At 38.7% G+C, this 19,391-nt stretch overlaps 1 protein-coding gene across 1 annotated transcript in view; it reads left to right on the top strand.

The window, feature by feature from the left end:
- The first annotated feature begins 2,509 nt into the window (after positions 1–2,509).
- LOC140243844 (PDF receptor-like) overlaps positions 2,510–19,391 on the top strand; it is a 54,162-nt gene continuing 37,280 nt past the window's right edge. The window contains exon 1 of the mRNA XM_072323516.1: positions 2,510–2,614. Within this exon, the coding sequence (XP_072179617.1) occupies positions 2,566–2,614 (49 nt within the window). The 5' untranslated portion in view covers positions 2,510–2,565. The remainder of the gene's footprint in view (positions 2,615–19,391) is intronic.

Below are 19,391 nucleotides of genomic sequence, written 5' to 3'. Positions count from 1 at the left end.
CGACGACTGTAGAGTTTCATCCATCGTGTGGAATGAATACTGTATGCTAATGGAATTGCGGAAGTTAGTTGTTGCCTTTAACAAGAAAACGAATCCTTGGCTTTGATTAGCATGTGTGTGTATATCTGCAATAATATTGGACAACCTACATTCTGTGTATCTCTGCCTTGTACATGCTGTGTATCCGTCAGAAGGAGCGAAATGAAATTGATTATGAAACTTACGACCGTTTCCCCTTTATGAAAGCAATTCAGGTTTGCTCTAGTTTTTACCTCGATTGGATTTTTTTGAAATCACTGGCGTAAAAGACAAACATAATTATCTTTAATGAAATGGATTGAATTTCGGGTACACGAACAAATTGCAGGGAATATGAAAACGCCTTATCCAGTTTGCGAAATTCACGAGCCTAATTCAGGGGTAAAAGGCCCTCTGAGGATAGATAAATAAGCGGAAGCAAAAATACTCCAATTTATTCACATATTTGTCGTTATCGTTTTGACATTGGCGAACATCTCAATTTCCGATTGATTGAAAAATAATTCACTTTTCCGGAAGAAGGACAGAAAAGAAAAGGAAAGACTAAGGGGGTAAAAATCACTACAGTTGTGTTCACTTTCAACCTCTGCAACCCCAGCATACTCCATCCATTTTTCAAAGTCAATCTTCTGAAAATCGGTGTCTTTGTTGTTGGATCGTCGACTGCGTAAAAGAATAGAATACTGTTGCAGTAGTAACATGTAATGCAAACTCCGCCAATTTACGATAATTCTAGAAGTTGATTGGTTAATGCAGATGTATAAACCATAGCTGGAAAAAAAAAGAATGCAACATTATATTTTGTGCAAATATTATGTCAAATTGTATGCAGGCATGTATAATACATACATCAAGTTTAAAGTTCGGTGATTTACTAGATGGTATACTTCCTCCCTAGCCCATATACGGTTTTATTATGCAAATATCAGGATCAGTATTAATTTACGTTAGATCTTGGCTTTCGATCTTAAAACATGGAACTGTGTGGGCATTACTTTATTAAATAGAGAACTGAAGCTCTGTGCAGACAACGTATCATCATTGGGAGTTTTTGGCGCTCCGATCGGCTCTCCGCGCGGCGCTCAACAGGTGTTTCATAGTGTGTATGACTGCTGATATAGGACATGACGCTAGTTTATTCTGGTCTACTTTTAGAAGGTGTTTGCCAAAATGATTGAAATATTTACACTGCGGTAGTTTCAGGACTTTGCAACTGTACCTTTTTCTGGGGCATTTTTTTTTTCTGTACATTATCTGAAATCACCAAGAAAATCCTTGTACCTATTAAAGTAATCTCTGATAAGTTTGACGCAAGCTTCTCACGCTGACTAGGTGACAATTTAACTAGTTCTTGGAAACTCCGTATCTTTTAAACTCGAAATTTATAACTTACCCCCATCCCCATAATCATGTCTGCATCTAGACATTAACAGTAAAACAAACATGTGAAACCATCCAGAAAATCATTATTCCTATAAATAAACTCTGATAAGTTTTATTCATAGCTTCTCACGCTGATGTGACAATTCAATTAGTTCTTGGAAACTCCATATCTTTCAAAACTCGAAATTTATGACTTAACCGCCCTCCCCCATATCTGTATCTAGAAATCTTAAATAGAATATGTAATTATACGAGGCCATCCAATACCCCCTTAAAACATGAATGTATAACAAAGATAACGCACAAATTGTTAGTTGAAGGATTGTTTACAGAGATCTTTGTTTCTCATCAGTTTCGCTGGAAAAAAAAAATGCCTTTGTGAAACACGAGTGCAGGCGCAAATGGGAAAATAAATGATCAAAGTTTGGCAATCTGGATTTTGAGAGCAAGTAAGGCTGAAATTACCCAACTTCCAGTTTGTATCTGTAAGGAGCTGAGAGGAATGGTGTATAATCCCCAATTAGACTGACCAGATGTAAATGTCCACATGCAAGTCCCCTCCATCATGATATCGGTCGTGGGAAAAAAAAAGCACGGCAATGAAATGGCGTAGCGTATCTCGTGTCCGTCCTGCCGCGCCAAAAATTAGAAGTTTGATGGCAAGTCTTCTTCCATGTCGGCTACCAATTAAAGGATTTGCTCTAAATCTTGGACAGCGTCAAATATCAGTGGCATAGTTTTGCTGTTCCAAATACGGTTGTGTGATATCGATGTACTTTAATCAGTGTATACTGCAGACTTTGTTCTGTTAACACGGTATACATTTCTTTCGCATTCTTCTTCTTCTTCGTCGCTTTGAGATATCATGAAACAAATTGTATACCACTGGAACACCAACAGTCTGAAAAAGTTAAATTTGTGTCCTTATTTTTGACATTTGGAATGACTTTCAAGACCGTGAGTTTTGAGTCAGCCAGGAATTAATGGGATTATATACGCAAATATCTGTTGTATTCTTTAGTGTAATCACTTTATTGTGTAATAAAATAATTGTTCATGTACTGTCTTTTCATCTCTCTTCAGATACCGTGAAAAGCGTCACTTAACCAAGCAAAGTGGGCGTTGAATCCATAAGAAATCACCATGGCAACCGGCAATGAGGATTGTGCAGATGATGAACAATCAATCTACTGTGAGTATATACATCATCTATTGAGTATGTTTCACTGTCACGATTCGTTAGTGACGCACTAACGAACATATGAGTATAGACACATTTTCTTAAAGGAAACCCAAACCCAAAGAGAAATGTGGATTGAGTGAAAGCAGCAACATTAGTAGAACATATCAGGGAAAGTTTGAGGAAAATCGGACAACCGATGCAAAAGTGATGAATTTCAAAATGTTGGTGTTGGAATCGCTGGATGAGGAGATTACTAGAGAATATGACGTATGTGTGGACAACAATAATTATAAAGGAAATATAAAGGGAATTCCACAAAAAATTAATTTTTCATGAAAATCAAACAGTCTATCAACATGATAGTAACATAAGGGCAGCAATTATTCCCCCTACTTTCTGAAAGCGGTTAGTCAAGTGCTCTTTCATTTTGCTAGAAAAGTGACTTTTTGTGGAATTTTCTTTAAATTTCTTTATAATTGTCCACACATACGTCATGATATCTACTGGTCTCTTCATCCAGCGGTTCCAACACCAAAACTTCAAAAATGCATAACTTTTGAATCGTTTGTCCGATTTTCATCAAACTTTCACTAATCTGTTCTACTAATGTCGCTGCTTTTACTCAATCCACATTACTCTTCGGGTTTAGATTCCCTTTTATTTGGATATCTATTGATGCTGTTTTTGATAGTTATTCTACGATATTTAGTGTTTGCCCGTTTAGAATTATTCACAAGTCTCTTTCTATACATAAACACAATCATAAACACATATATCTATAGCTCTATCTACAAACCAATTGTTTGTATTTCAATGACGCTAGAAAGTACATGTTCATGGTAAACCTCTTGTATAAATCTCTCCACGAAGTGATCTGCATCAATATCCTCAGAGTCCCCACCTTATAATGAGTGAAAAGAAAAAACCAAAATTGCCTGGCCTCTGTCACCAATTATCTTGCTGGAGTAGTCATTGTTTCTCTCCGTCGACTCGTGATTTCTTAAAAGTATGGAAGTCATAAATAAGTCACAGAATTCTTGCCGCTCTGTTACTTTCCTCTCTCTCTCTCTCACACACACACACACAAAACCGATGTGACATTTGAGATGATCCACAACAATTTCATCTTGTCAAAAAAGAATAATGTTTAAAAAAAAAATGGCAGGAATAACAGGGACCTCCACCTTCAACAAGTTTTATGGCCGATGAAATTATTTTGCAATTTGTCTGCAACTGAGCCCAAAGAAGACCCCTCCTCTTCAAAATAGCACACACTTTTTCCCCCTTTGATCTTTATTGATTTCATTCTCAAATCATACATAATTCAGCAATCCGTTCTGGATATAAATTAAAAGATACCTCCGAAATGAAGATACAAGTACATTTGAACACAGAAGCAACATCATTTTACAGTATTTACTGCCATAATCTCTCACCTTAACGTTGACGATGATTATAAATCCATAAAGTCAAACCAACTAAATAATATTAACAAAACACACACACACACACACACATAGAAAAAAGAACACATTGTGTATTACTGCACTGACATTTGAAATGCATATTGTACATAATGCGACGTACAAGCACGACACACAATATCATTGCTAACATAATTATTCATACGATTGCGCACCTATTCCATCACGTCCATGACGCAAGGACTCCGTGAATTAATTTTCATAACAGACAAAGGTCCAACGAGGCTTTTAGCTGTTTTATACCCATCAATTTACTTCTGATATGCTGTAAGTCATTGAACTACCTATAACCTCTCGTAGAAAGTCAATGCCTTACAAAGCTCACAGTTTTCTCTGATCTTGTGCGCTTGCTGCATTGGCATCACGTAATTGATGAGAAATAAACTGGGCATAAATTATATTCTATCATAATTATATTCTATCTTTGTATCCACGTGAACATAAATGTCTCGTTGGGAGTAATATGGAAGCACTGTTGTAAACAATGATTACACTGTGCGGGGAATATTGGGTTTAGAGACTAACGCAAGAAAGAAAAAAAAAGAAGGAGATAAGACAACACGAAACAATCGCAGGATGACCCGCGAGGGAGTAAAAACACTACACGCGAAGATAGGACAGCGAAGCTCTAAAATTATCTTCCCGGCGCTGACCCCATAGCACCCGTGCGAAGAAGGGCCGTATTAGTGGACTTCAGATAATCTATAAATCGTCTAAAATTCCAGCATGGCGAATAAATGTTATGGAAATCGAGACGATGGGGGTGCTTGGCTCTCTTATCAAATTCTCATGCACCAAAAATAGGGGGAAAATAAAACGAATAAAGAAAGAACATAAAGGGAAAGGGGGTTAGTCCTCGACTATCCCTTGCCGGATTTCTTATTTGCTTTTTGCCCGTGAGTCAAGATTCAAGTGGATAGATCTAATTAAGGTCGGGGAAAGAAAGAGAGAGAGAGGAAAAAAGAGGTAGTCTAATATAATGGATAGCCCAGAGTAAAATGAAAGCGATAGGAGACGTCCCAACATGGATTCTATTTTGCAAAACTCCGCCCAGAAGTCAACAACCAATTGAATTTTCTATTTTTGAAGTTCAATCTTTGAAGTCTAGACACCTGCACATAATTTGAAGAGGGGAGGACAAGGAATACGATACCCTTCCTACCTGAGAGAATAGTTGTTCTTCGATTTTTCAGTGTTTTCTTTTCCCCAGTTCGGTTAACATCCTTTCTTTTTGACCTATTGCAACCCTCTCTCAACTATCATGTTAAAACACGTTTCTTCCGCTTTACAAATATTGTTCGAAAAAAAAGAAAACAAAAAAAAAGAAAAATGAAACAAGGTTTTCGTGTCTCCGATTCATCATTTTTTTTTTAAATCTCATTATTTCATCAAACTTCTTAACTTATTCTTTCTTTCAGAAAAGAAATATTTATAAACAACTTGTCGAAACCTTCTCACGCAGAGTCAATTAATGACCAATCTTTCATGGGCTGTTGTTGTTGTTTTCATACGTATGAAAAAAAAACACTCCTCACACACAATCTCCTTAGCTGTTATATAGGTGAGCTTCTACTTTTTTTTTTAAATAAAAGCAATTACCTTTTTATTGAATTTAGGGCAGAAGGCAGTGGTATTGTACGCCTATGATAGCAAGGTAACATAGCCCATTTTCACACATTGAAATCTGCCTCGTTTGTTTTTGTTTTTTTTTTAATGGAATGAAATGAAATCGTTCATATATTATACCCCAGGAATTGTGTCATGTGTATTACGATCAATCATACAGTACATGTATTATGATATAGCCAATACTTGAGTCAAGCATATTATGTTAATGATAATGTACCATATTGATAAGGGTTTGATTCAAGTGTTTGCATTATTTGATTTTTAAACACTGGATTGCTGTCATTTTCATTGGGGATTTTTTCAGTTATCTTTTATTTGATTTCATTTGATACATAACAATTGCATTACTCATAAATATGCACTTGATTTGTGGGAGCACACTCCAGCTGCACACACATAACACACATATGAAAATGAAAAAGAAATAGTTTATATATATATATATATATATATATATATATATATATATATATAAATTATATATATATATATATATATATATATATATATATATATATATGGGCCGTGACGCGAGAAAAGGGCCCTTAGGGCATTATATACCGAAAATGAGTTTTCACCTCCACATTGTAGAATGAACTCTGACGTATTTAGATATGCAAACCATTTTCTGAAATTCCAATCCTAAATGACCCCATGACGACATTCAAAAAGAATGTTTTGTCCAAATCTTGCCACTTTTTGATACGTCTATGCATTTGCGCGCAGTTAGCTAGTTGATCTTTTTTGCGCGTATTGCTATGTCAAACTTCCGCGCCGTTTTCTGGCGTCATGGCCCAATTATATATATATATATATATATATATATATATATATATATGTATATATATATATATATATATATATATATATATATATATATGTATATACATATATTAGTTCACTTTTTGCCTTTTATTACTGCCAAGCTTTCGACCCTTTTACAGGTCTTCGTCAGGGCTTGGGCATGTTGGGACGTGAATATTACAAAAAGCAACCACGCAGTTTGCAAACACTTGAACAGAATAAGGCCAAAACAAGGCAAAACCAAAAGAAATTCAGAAGAAAAAGAAAAAGAAAACAGCAACATCATATAAGCTGACATTCACTATAACAGAACAGCAATATGACATGAGATAGCAATATGGCATAAATACACAATAGCACCGATTATAACTGCAGTGAAATGATTAAGAATATATAAAACAACAAAATTGAATTGTTAGGACGATATAGAACCAAGCAAACTGATTACCTTGCTTAAGGCGTTGGGAAGTATATATAAATTTTTGTGATAGGAGTGAAAATGTCAACGTTGTGAGAATTCGTGCGACGATAACTTGTCAACGGAGCGACTCAGGAATTCACAAATGACATTTTCATAGCCATGGGGCGAGTCTGCGGTGCCGAAGGGGCACTTTGGTTCTTACATTGCCGTGACACCCCCGGGGGAAATTATTTTCCTTTCGTCTTGTTTCCATCGTCGAGGTGACTGGCTGAGCTGGGATGAAAGTTTGAGAGTTCTCTCAGGGCATTGTTATAACCGGTCTGTGACATTTCCATACATATTTCCAAAGGGAAGGCGACAGTAAAGTCAGCCAGTCTGAAGTTATTAAAAAAAAAAACCAGAAAAATAATAACGATACTTATATGAATATATTGATTTTTTTTTTCGTCATTTCACAAAAGCAGAAATAACGTAGGTTGTGTGTAAGTAATGAAATAGTTTTGACGTGTAAAATCTAGTGATCACTCTTTACACTTATACAAACTTCTGGACTGCAAAACTATCGTACATTTTCTCAGTTTTATCGTCCTCTTTATGATGTTAAAAATACATGGTAGTTTCGTTTTGTTTCGTTTCGTTTATTTATTTCAATATTAAATTAAAGTGTACAGCAAATAAAATGCATACTGAATACTTTACCATCACTTTCTAACAAGGATGAAGTTAATCTACATGAACAGAGAACAAAGAAGAAGGCTTACAGGCCTTGTGGGGAAAAAGGGTTTTCTTATTAGTTTTTTTATCTGCATGTCTTCTAAAATCGAACACATTTCTAGTTGAAAACATTCGTAAACTTGGAAGGCTGTGAGCTTATTTCATTTCAGTATTTTACCCTTCGTGTTTGTGACTCTTCGGAGATTCTTCGGAGGCTCTTCGGAGGCTCTTCGGAGGCTCCCCGAAGGCTCTTCGGAGTATCTCCGGAGGCTCTCGTCATGTGATACAAAAAGTTGAAATCCACATGCAGTGTAAAAAAGAAATTTACCTGTAGACCTCGAACGTGGAATTGGTGCTCATTGTCATGACGTCACGTGTCATTTTGAAGCCACCATAAGTTTTATTTTCTTTGAATTTCTATATACTCACTATAAGGGAAATGAGCGTATTGTGATATTGGGTTCTAAAACGTACGCCTAAACAACCCTAGCTTCGCGTTTTATAGAAACAGTGTCTGTTGTGATTTCATCTGGCTGAGCGTAGCGACTTTAACGACATCTATTTTTGTGCTTTGTCTAGTTGCACTTACCGGTTGATACAAATACTTTGCTCCTTGGGGTATATGATAACCGTGTTTGTCTCCCTTGGATACCACTTTTGATGACCTAAGTGTTTTTCCTCCTCTTCCTTTTTCTATCGTTCTCTCTCTCTCTCTCTTCCTCTTTCTGTCTCTCTCCCTCCTTTTCTCCCACTTTACTTCGAGAAGAAAAAATAAAACGACCCTAACCTGGCTTTGATTATATTCTTTAAAAAGTTAAAGACGTTGCATTGAGTCTTTAAAAGAAGGGAAACATATTCAGCCCCCTTAAAAAAAAACTCATAACGTATCACAATGTGGACCTCTGAGGATAAAACTTGGCACCAAGGTTTTCTGTCGAATGTGGCAAAATGACAAATCGGCACTCCCTGCAGCAAGCCACGCTAGAAACTATACAACGGTTTCTCCACTCTCATTTGAGGAACACGCAATATTCACTGCACATCCGCAAGCCGTGAGGTGGTCAACATTCCCTCTTCGGAGGCGATTGGCGAAAACAATTTCTCACGCTTTCTTGTTATAATCATGTGTGCAGTTCAATCAAGGCAGACTGTTTTCGTCAAAACATAAGAATCTGATGTTTGCCTTGCGAAACTGCTCGGTATTTGACTCGGCAATTGTCTATGTAATGCCTAATTCATCGATATGTTAAGGAGAACGGGAATGCGCAGGAATTGTTTGGGTTTTGCTCTCCGGAATATTAAAAAAAAAAAAGGAAGAAGGAGAAGAAAAAGAACCAGAGCGCATTTATATGGAGGAAGAGACTTCACGCCCGCCAATGATTGCAGATTGACTTGGGTGGGTTTCATTTGACTTTGAGGTGTGTAAGTTGATCGTTGTAGTGGATGCGTGGCGGTGATGATAACTATTCATGGCGAAAAAAAAAAATGTTTGGAAGAGCAAGTAGGAGCAAGCATCCGCTGTTTGTCATCCGTGACCGAACGCGCCAAAAACTCGTTCCTGAAGGAAATAAGAGGGAGAGAGAGAGAGGAAGAGAAGAAAAGATGCAGATCTTTGCTTTAAGAGAGAGAGAGAGAGAGAGAGAGAGAGAGAGAGAGCGAAAAAAAATCGATGTCATGCGGTTCAAGGAAACTCCTACATTATGATCATGACATTTCGAATTTGTCTCACCAGCCTTTGTAATAAGTCTCTTGCTCAAACGTAGCATACTGAAACATGTAGAACAAAGATTAAACCGTGAAAGTTGATTTAATAAACGATTTAATGTTGAATAATTGGATGTTTCCAGTAATTGTGAATGTCTAGGGTTATTCTCTTTTTGCAATAAAGCAACAATTGCGCTCTGATAATGATTTAAACTATCAAATAATAATCACACTATCAAACATATTCAATTTCTTCCGCATGCGTAGAAATCAATTTTAATTCGTAATTGTAGCTTGTCGCAGCCCCAAATTTGTAATGAATCGTTTGTATCTATCTCTAACATGAAGTGGAACATTAAACCAAACAAATACAGATTAACCATAGTTTCATTAACTGAATGTGCCGCTTGGTCATAAAACATTCTGTTGGTTTTCCATCGAAAATATCTCACGGGCCAAAAAGTATGTCGAGTGGATACTGGTTTGTCATTGATTACATTCAATGACCGCTGAAATCTATACCCAAAACAAATGTATATGGTTTAAATCAATGGCACACCTCGAACTCATGAATACACTGATTTGTGAAAATACAAAAGAACAAATAGAAATGTACCGAAAACCACATGACCTTCACAATTGCATTATTATTAGTACTGTCTATGTATTTCATTTTGCAAGGAAACCCAACCCGCCGCAAGCAACATGAAATCTAACGTAGATGTCTTCCAACCCAGACGATCGAACGTCGCTCAGGGGGGAAATGTATTGTTTCTTCTTTGGCGGTGACTTTATCAAGTGATTCAATTATTTGCCTATAGAGGTCGCCATCCATCAATGCAGCAGCAGCGCTCAATACGTCCCGATCCTCAAAGCTCCTGCGCAATGCGTGGGCGCACCCCCGATTGTGCTTTCATTGGTGCGTGTTGCATTTTTGAATTTCTTTGACCGCGAAGACTTTTGCCCCATTTCTCAAATGCCCCTTCCCCGTTTTTTTTTTCCTCTCCTCCCCAATAAACTCCCCCTCCCTTTCTCCTACCTCGAACAGGTGTCAGAATTACATAATTATGTACATGCCATAAACATACGCTTTAAAGCTTTGGAAAGCAAGAGAAGCAAATTTCATTACAAAACAGAATATTGCGCTGTTGTGAACGTCAGAGGATAATACTGAGTGTTGCTATGCCGTATGACATCGTATCGGGTATCTAGAATAGACGCTAATAATATTCCTCTTAGACTGAAGGCATGAAAAGATTTGAATTGATATGATTATTTGTTGTCCAGATCTGTGCAGTGGACTGAACTAATCTTTCCTTGAATGTAAGACATGAAGGAACATTATGAATGTCGGAAATACAAATAATCTTAAAAAAAAAAGAGGAAGGAAATAATTATGAACGTGATGAAGATCTTCTACAATCGACTCTACTGTTAATAAGAGTTAAATGTCTTTGCATGATCAAGCCGATCGGGTTCATCGTGTCACTGTCGGCAGCCAGGGATAGCCTGGTGGTAAGTGTCGCTGCTCGAAAAGCAGTAGATGTCAGATTCGAGTCCCGTGGTTTCTTTTTCCGACATGCTTGTTAAATTACAGATCAGCAGTTGCAATCTTACAAATTTGTAGAGGGAGACAAATTGAAGAAAATTCACACCCGAACGGGCTTGTTTGTTTGTTTGTTTCTTTGTTTGTTTTATTATTGGAGCCAAAGAGCTACAAGCGTTGAGTCTTGGCCGTATACAGTTCCTCTGTGTTCCTGCCCTAAATAGCGCTGCTCGCGGAAAACGTCCGTCCTATACCTGGCAGCGTCAACACGTGCCATCGACTGAACGGTGTCCGGTTCACGCGCGCGCTCTGATTTCTCCCGAGTCATTATTGCAGCTGTTTGCGACGAGGCGCAAATTCAGACATCCGAGCAGCCGTCACGTCCGTGCGTCCTCCAGCACTGCTTTATCAGCCAGAAAGATGAACTGCGAGAAAACAATAGCGGAAAAAAAAGAAAACAAAATGACAAGAACCCATCGAGGTTGACCACCGGGTACCCTTACAGGCCACAGTAATTACTACATAACATGGGCGGATATACGTTAGAGCGCTATCTATGTTTTCTACGAAACTGTTCCATATAAAGTGTCATCACTTTCAATTCCATCGTTGCTATCTGATTACTCATTACATTATCCTTATGGAAATGAAGATCGTATTGTTATTGTCAACACGCTAGTAGCAATAATTTGGAAACCATTGTCTTAGAATAACAGCTTTGTAAACTTAATGCTGTGCTATGCACTTTGCTAGGCAGCATTTAACCTAATTTCCAACCGAAGCTTCTGGATCGTTCCTTGTTGTTTCATGAATGTGGAATATGAAAAAAAAAAAGTTTAGAACATTGTTTTAAACCTTGTCAAACAAAGCATCGTCGTGTTTTCTGAAATCACGGAATGTGTGCAAGTAATCATGTTTCAGGTTCCACGACAATCGGGGAGAGATTAATGAGCTACGAGTGATAAGATCGAGGCGGCCAACCTGGCGAATGTTTCAGGCTGTCACATAAAAACGCCTCTTGTTCCCGAACTCCGGTGGGATATGAAAGAGGAGTACCAGCATTCTTGTTTCCCCAGTTGACTATAGGCGGCGTACCAATTTACAACATTTTGATAAGCATCGCTCTGATAGCCTGTCAAATTTTGCGTCACGCCCGTGAGCGAGTACGTGCTCCATCACTAGAAAGGTACTGCAGGACATCCACAAAAACCAAGAAAAATAACAAGAAAACGAATTGCGAGCAGGTTCACTGACAACATTTTTATCTTGAGTTGTTTCTGCAGCTTCTAAATGTTGTTGTTGATGTAGGATATATCCCCGGGTAGTTTGGGTATCAAACACGTTCTTGTTTCTGTCCACGAAGGAGTGTATTACGTGTGTGATACACGCATAGTACAAGGACCTAAGGCATATCCACTGAAGGTGTAATAAATTCCGAGGCGCTTGTATCGCGAGACAGCGCCAGGTAAGACAAAGGTAATAAACTGTGTGTACAAGGAGGACTATAGTCTTACATCTTCTCCAAGATTTTCTGCTGTCGTTTTTTTTTTTTCCCCTGTTTTACATGTCCTTCCTAAAAATGCCTTCTTCTTCTTATCAACATCGTTCATCAACATCAACTTCTCGGATCATTTATTGTTTTTTTTTATACAGCTATATTCCATACACAATTTAATGTACGAACGAGACGAGCAAATCTGAATCTATCAACTTTAATGTTTTGCCAAGGTACGATGAAGCTTGAATGCAGTTGCTGTTTGCCATCTAAACTGACGTTTCCAAGTCAACAATTCATGACATAAGCTGGTGCTGTCGTTGGATTGTTAAGTGATTCATTCAATATTTATTACAAACTTCAACCCCTTCATCAGACGACACCCTAACCCCTAAGCATCAAAGATCGTAGAGGGAAAGACATGGGCGTTTGGGTAGGGGGTGGGGAGGTGGGAAGGGGTAAATCAATGCGAACTCTTCTAAGAATGTCGGACACGCATCTCATATCAATCACACGCAAAGTAATTGCTGTGTCACCGGGAAAGAGGGAGGGAGGGGAAAAGACGAGGACTCGCATCTTGGCTAAATGCCTGTCGGCGGGAATTGACGGCTAGACTGCATGCATTGCGCCGCGCATTTACCCCCGACATGAATGTGGGCAAAAGGGACGGAGAGTTACCCCCTGGTTACACACACACACACACACACACACACACACACACACACACACACACACACACACACACACACACACACACACACACACACACACATACACACACACACATCCTCCCACACACTCATTTATTAGAAACCGGACATATTTCAGAATGCCAAACATGCAAATCAGCCCATGTTGTTGAACGGGGCAGTTTAAATAGCGTGTGTGTATAAAAGAGAGGGGAGTTGGGGATAGGTGGTGGGATGCAGTAGTGAGGACATAATCGGAACCAATCACTGTGTTTATAGGCCTAATAACAAACATCCGTAGCGTTCCGTGGTATGCGCTAGATACATAGCATCCTCGTTTAAATCACATTTAAACGTATAATAGTTATTACATTGCAAATAACTACATTACGCCACCATGAAATGAAAACAAAATAAATCATTGCCCAGCGACACGGGGGGCGGATTTCCTCTCACTCTCTTGAGATAACTGAAATTACGATGACGCTTGCCATAGCTGCACGAACCGGTCGTTGAGTTGGTTACGGAATTTTTGTCAACCAATCTCCGTGTTCATCTTGTTATGTTTTCCCCATGGAGTATTGTTTTCATGAAATTGTAATTTAGGGTGATTACAGTTCCAAAGAACGGCACAGATAAACATACACACACACACACACACACACACAAACAAACACACAAACAAACTTTCTCCAACGATCGAGGCTGCTTGAAGCATTGACAACAACGCTACGTTTGCAGCACATCCTCCATCTACTGAAACATGGTGTTCATCTGACACTCTCACTGAAAATTATACATCGAAACTGTAAAGCTATGAATGTATTTGTTTGAACGTCGTGCATGTAACGAAACGAGGGGAAGAGCACCGTTTCAAACTAGAACGCGACAACGAATCACCTTTTCGTTTGTGTCTGAACGTTACGACGACCATACAACGTTGGAAGTTGTACCCGGGCGGGGCGTAACGTGAACGCTAGGAAAAGGTGACCTTAATCATATTAATAAGTGCTTTTTACACTTGTGTTTCTTAACCCCGGACTTTCTCTGACCCAGGACTATCGTTAGTCCCGTACCAATTTTTTCAGCTTTTTACACTCGCCAATTAGTCCCGTACTATCTCTTGTCCGGGGCTAAGGAGAAAACTGACCTTTTTACACTCGTATTTCTTAGCCCCGGACTTTCCAAACCACATGAATATTCATAATTACGCTGTGTACTGTACACGTACACGCACGCACCGGCAGCACTTGATTACCTCGTTTCTGATTGGTCAGTGAGGGTCGGACTTCGTCTCCGTCGCTTAGCCCAGGATTATTTTTTCGTTCTGTTTACACTCACTTGCTTGGCACCGCAATTGCGGTGCTAACCCCTGCTATTTTGCAGGGCCAGATAGTACCGTACTATCGGTGGGGCTAGCCCACTTTGGCAAAAACGAGTGTAAACAGAAAGTGGGCTAAGGATAGTCCCGTACCAACGGTGGGGCTAAGGCCCCCCCCCCCCCCCCCCCTTAGCCCCACCGTTGGTCCGGGACTAAGCAAAAATTTACAAGTGTAAAAAGCCCTAGACAGTACTTCTCCATGGATAAGGGCTAGGCAGGGGCTAGCGGCAATCGTAACAGCATGCGCAGTGGAAAACTTCCCATCTATTGTGATGTGTGTGTGTGTTTTTAACCCTACTAGACGGTTGAACTACGTGTCTGAATGATCGGTGGAGTATACGACGAAAATTTTATACGTTTGTTATTATCGAGTTTTGGTAAAAACCTGTGTGTGTGTGTGTGTGTGTGTGTGTGTGTGTGTGTGTGTGTGTGTGTGTGTGTGTGTGTGTGTTGGGGGTGGTGGGGGGTTAAGGATTTACCTTCTAGTAATGGATGACGTCAGCATAATTACGACAATATCCGTGCGTGATAGTTCACTCTCGGCTACTTTTTTTTCGAAATTATTATATTTATGTGGTGAGTGTGTGTGTGCGCGCGCAACCCAATTGTGTGTTCACATAATTCTCTATTATCGCGATAGTCATAAATCTTCAACAGGGTTTGGGGACCGAACTAAACCGTTGCTTGTAAAATGTAACTTTGGAATGTCTGTCTTTCATCATTCTTTGCATTAACAGCAAGCTTGATTCTCAGATTGAGACAGCAGAGAAGAAGAGGAAATAAAACCTCGCTTGGATTATCTTGAATGTGCTAGATAGATTTCACCTCCCGGAGGTTTTCTCAGTACTTTGTCCTGAGGTGCATGGGGTAAACGTTGGTGGTGTTTGTGTGTGTGTGTGTGTGTGTGTGTGTGTATGCGTGTGTGTGTGTGTGTGTGTGTGTGTGTGTGTGTGTGTGTGTGTGTGTGAGGGGGGTGTTTAAAGAGAGATGGGGTGAGGGACCTATCGCATGATTTCTTGATTGTAGGAGAGGGATGTCAAGCAGGAGATGGTTCCTTGCACCTCGGGCATTCCTTACGACGCAAAACATTGCTATAAATCACATCAATTCGTCCCGCACTTTGCCCGTCTCGAACTTGACTTACCTCGAACATTGGACACGTGGTGTTGTCTTAGCGACGCGGGGACATAACTGGCAAGTTGTCACGCAGTTGATACTAACCGGACACCCTGCGTCGTTTCGACGTTTGAAAACCCATTACAAAGTTCGACACCGCGGGGGGTTCCCATATAGATTTCACTTGTTTTAATCATTTATCGGGATTACTGTTAGTCAACAAACGATCTTGACAGCATACGAAGGCAGATATGACGAAACGCTCTCTCTATATATCCTTCCCCCCCCCCTTATACCTTTCGTGTAAGTGTCAAATAGCCAGACAAGGATATTGATTTTTTTTTCTTTAATGTAGGCCTACTGCATGTTTTCTACTTTGCCGTCTTTACTTTTTGTATTTTGTTTTTCCTTTTGAGAAATCCATCACGCTGATGGCATAATGTTTCCACATTGCCCTGGGAGATGCGACTCAGGTATTGTAACCGTTATTGATATACGCTGAAAGTTTTGGAGACTTATCAAATTAGGCATATATATATATATATATATATATATATATATATATATATATAATCCGTGTTATATACATAATGAATATGTGTAATCAATTATGTCAGTGTGATGTTTGCATTATTCAAACGAAACGCTGTGGTTAGAATCGAGCAAAACACTTTATCACTTTTTTTTTGTGAAATCAGTAGATTAAGTCGCTTCATTTTTGTACAGTGTTGCTTAAGTGTTGTTGTTGGTGGTTTTTTTCTTGATGTCTTTTTTTCTTTTTATTCCGAACCATCAGTTCCGTCCTCGTCCTATTTTATCTATCTTTTGAGAAGGTAGGAATCGATTGTGGCACTACTTTGGAAAAACAAACAAACAAACAATCAGACTAAAAACACAAAAACATTCAAGGCTGAATGTGTGTGCGGCAACGGCAGCTCCCTAAGTAAACACAACGGTCGTTATCCGGTCATCGAACACTGGCAACCTATTACCGACTTTAAACGGATAAAAGCAAAACTGTCTGTAATCTCTGACAACCACGATCTGTCGGCAGTTTCAGAAAGGGCGGTAACCATCTGTATGCATGTTTCACGGAAAACAACCGGGAGCCGTGCGCGAACAATCGCACTCTTTTGACTCCTACCATTATTACTTTGTGTAAGATGTATTTTTTTCTTTGTTCTATTTTAGGGTTGTAATAGTTGCGTTTCTTTACTTTCGGAATATGAGTTCCTTTTTATCGGCACTGCAAATCTCCTTCCCCAGTTTTCCTCACTTCTAAAAAACATTTCAGGGCCCTAGCTAACAACCGAACTAACCTAACTCCCTCTGCACCAGACAAGCCAGAACTTGAGGTGTCGTGAAACTCATTCAGGGGGTAGAGATCACCGATGTGCGGCGTTATGTAGATACCGTATAGTCTATGTTCGTTCTCTTTTCTCCCCAGCCCAACTTCTTCATATCTCCGCTTTCGTCTCCATCTTAATTTCTCTTTCTCTCTCTCCGTCTCTCGTCTATTTCTTCCTTCCTCGCACTCTCTCTCTCTCTCTCCTCTCTTTCTTTCCCCATCCTCTTTCTCTCTCTCTCTCTTCTAATTTCAATTTTTGCAAACGTGGTACCGAAAGTGCAGTGGTGTTCCATGGGCACTGTCCTTTTTTTAGTTTTATTTCGATAAACTGCATACGACCCTCCTCCTTTCCCGTGCTTTCCGGTGATGGATGAACTTCTATAGTGACAGAGTAAGGGGTCAATCGTCTGCCTCCCACCGTCCTCCCAACCATATCCCCCTCTCTTGCAGCGATAGAATTCGTTCTTGGAAATCAGAAGAGTGAAACAATAAACGCTCTGCAGTGGTACGGCACTATACAGACGAGATGGGCGCGCGCAACAATACGCGGGAATCATAATGTCGTAGGGGTGGATCTTTATTTACATCTCATAAGCGCTAAATCGGACCGAGTTCCGCCAATGCGACTGAGGGAAGAGCTCCGCAAATTGGTCATAATGCGGCAAGATTGGTCTTATTGGCAGAAGAAAACATCGGGGGATAGAGGGGGAACGACGGTTTGAACGAAAGGGGGTAAAAGTTACACGGACCATCAGACACAGGGAGAAGTAATTTAGCTTCCAGCCTCCTGGGGTATTGGACGCCATACATTGTCACTGATGGACAATCAATCCAACAACGCTGCAGTAGAGTTTGTATAGTTTTTAGTGATGACCTGTTGTGTGTGTTTTTTTTTTTTCAGGAGTGTGTATAATGGAGCAGTAGCTTACACAATTTGCCATGCATACTTGATCCGAAAGTGCAGTCTGTACCGAATGGTACACTATAGCTATCACAATAGTGTATACAGTCATGTATTCTGGTACCAATGCACAAAAATATTCATGTTTCTTCAAGTACATATTCAAACACTCATAAAATTATATATGTATATGTATTATGTATATATATATATATATATATATATATACGTGAAGAATCAAATGCAAGAACCGATAGATACTTTTTTTTAATCAATTTGAGATATTTTTGAGTGAAACTACCGAAAATTACAAAATTTACAAATTACAATTACAAAATATGTAATTAATATATGTTATAATTTTGATCTTATCTTAAAAAAATATGTATTGCTATGTAACGAGTAAGGTATAGTCAAGGAAAAATCGAAATTTTCCCGATTTGACGATGATTTCACATTAAAAAAAAAAACTAAAATGACGTTTATCTTATTTTGCGTTCAAACTCGTCATAATTTGTCAGCGCAATATTGGATAGAGGGATAATACATTTTTTTTTTTTTTTAACCCTAATCCCACCGGGTTTTTTGAGGGACATGAAAAACCCTTGAGATCTCGGTCGTGGATCGCGCGATCCTCCCGAAAATCTTGTAATCTACAAGACTGTATAGTTAGATTTTTCAAATTGTAATTTATGTATTTTATATTAATTGATTTATGCAAATTTATGCAAAAATATTTTTTTGCTTATAAATTAAAAAACAAAGCTCCAAGACTTCCAATTTTTAAAGAACATATTCTTTTCAATATCCTCAACAATAATATTGGAGCAAAAATTCGGCTTCATAATTATTTCTTATGTATTTTATTGTATATTGAATTTCTTATGTATTTCTTTTTTTCCTTTTTTTGTTATTTTTTTTTCGTCAAATTTGTCGCAGAAACTTTTTAAAGCATAATCAGGATAAAATAAATCATTATTAGCCATTGAAAGTAAAAATATTTATTTTTACGTGAATTAATTGCAAAAACACAATTTACATTGGATTTGTACACAAAATCATGTTTTTGAGCAATTTTGGGTCGACGATTTTTTTTTCAAAGGGGCGTGGCTTCAAAACGGTATGCCCGGGAGGAACAAATTTGGTATCAAAATTTGCATGGCGATACTTGAAAGAAAAAAGTCATAAAATGTCGCGGCGAGAGTTTCACGCGTTGTGGAATAATCACGCGAAAAGTCGGGGGGGGGGGGGAAATTCCCCCCCCCCCCCCCGGTGGGTATAGGGTTAAAGTATAAGGCAAAGATCCCAATTTAAGGCACATAAAGTTTGTATAATTTATTCACACAAATGAAGAGTACAAAGAGCATGACCAGTATCATGAAAAACAGTGCTCAAATTCTCTAAAAGCTTGCCTATTCGCGGATTTAAGATCCTTAACGCTCATAACGTTTAATACGTGTATGTGAGAAAAAAAAAATCAAGACATTGCAAGCAAATGAAATGAAATGAAATTCAATGTACTACTAGTAGTTAGCGTTTTGAATGATGATTATC

Source organism: Diadema setosum, chromosome 20 (assembly GCF_964275005.1).
Source record: "Diadema setosum chromosome 20, eeDiaSeto1, whole genome shotgun sequence".
NCBI lineage: Eukaryota > Metazoa > Echinodermata > Echinoidea > Diadematoida > Diadematidae > Diadema > Diadema setosum.
Note: the sequence above shows the minus strand (reverse complement) of the source record. Positions and strands in the feature narration are given on the sequence as shown.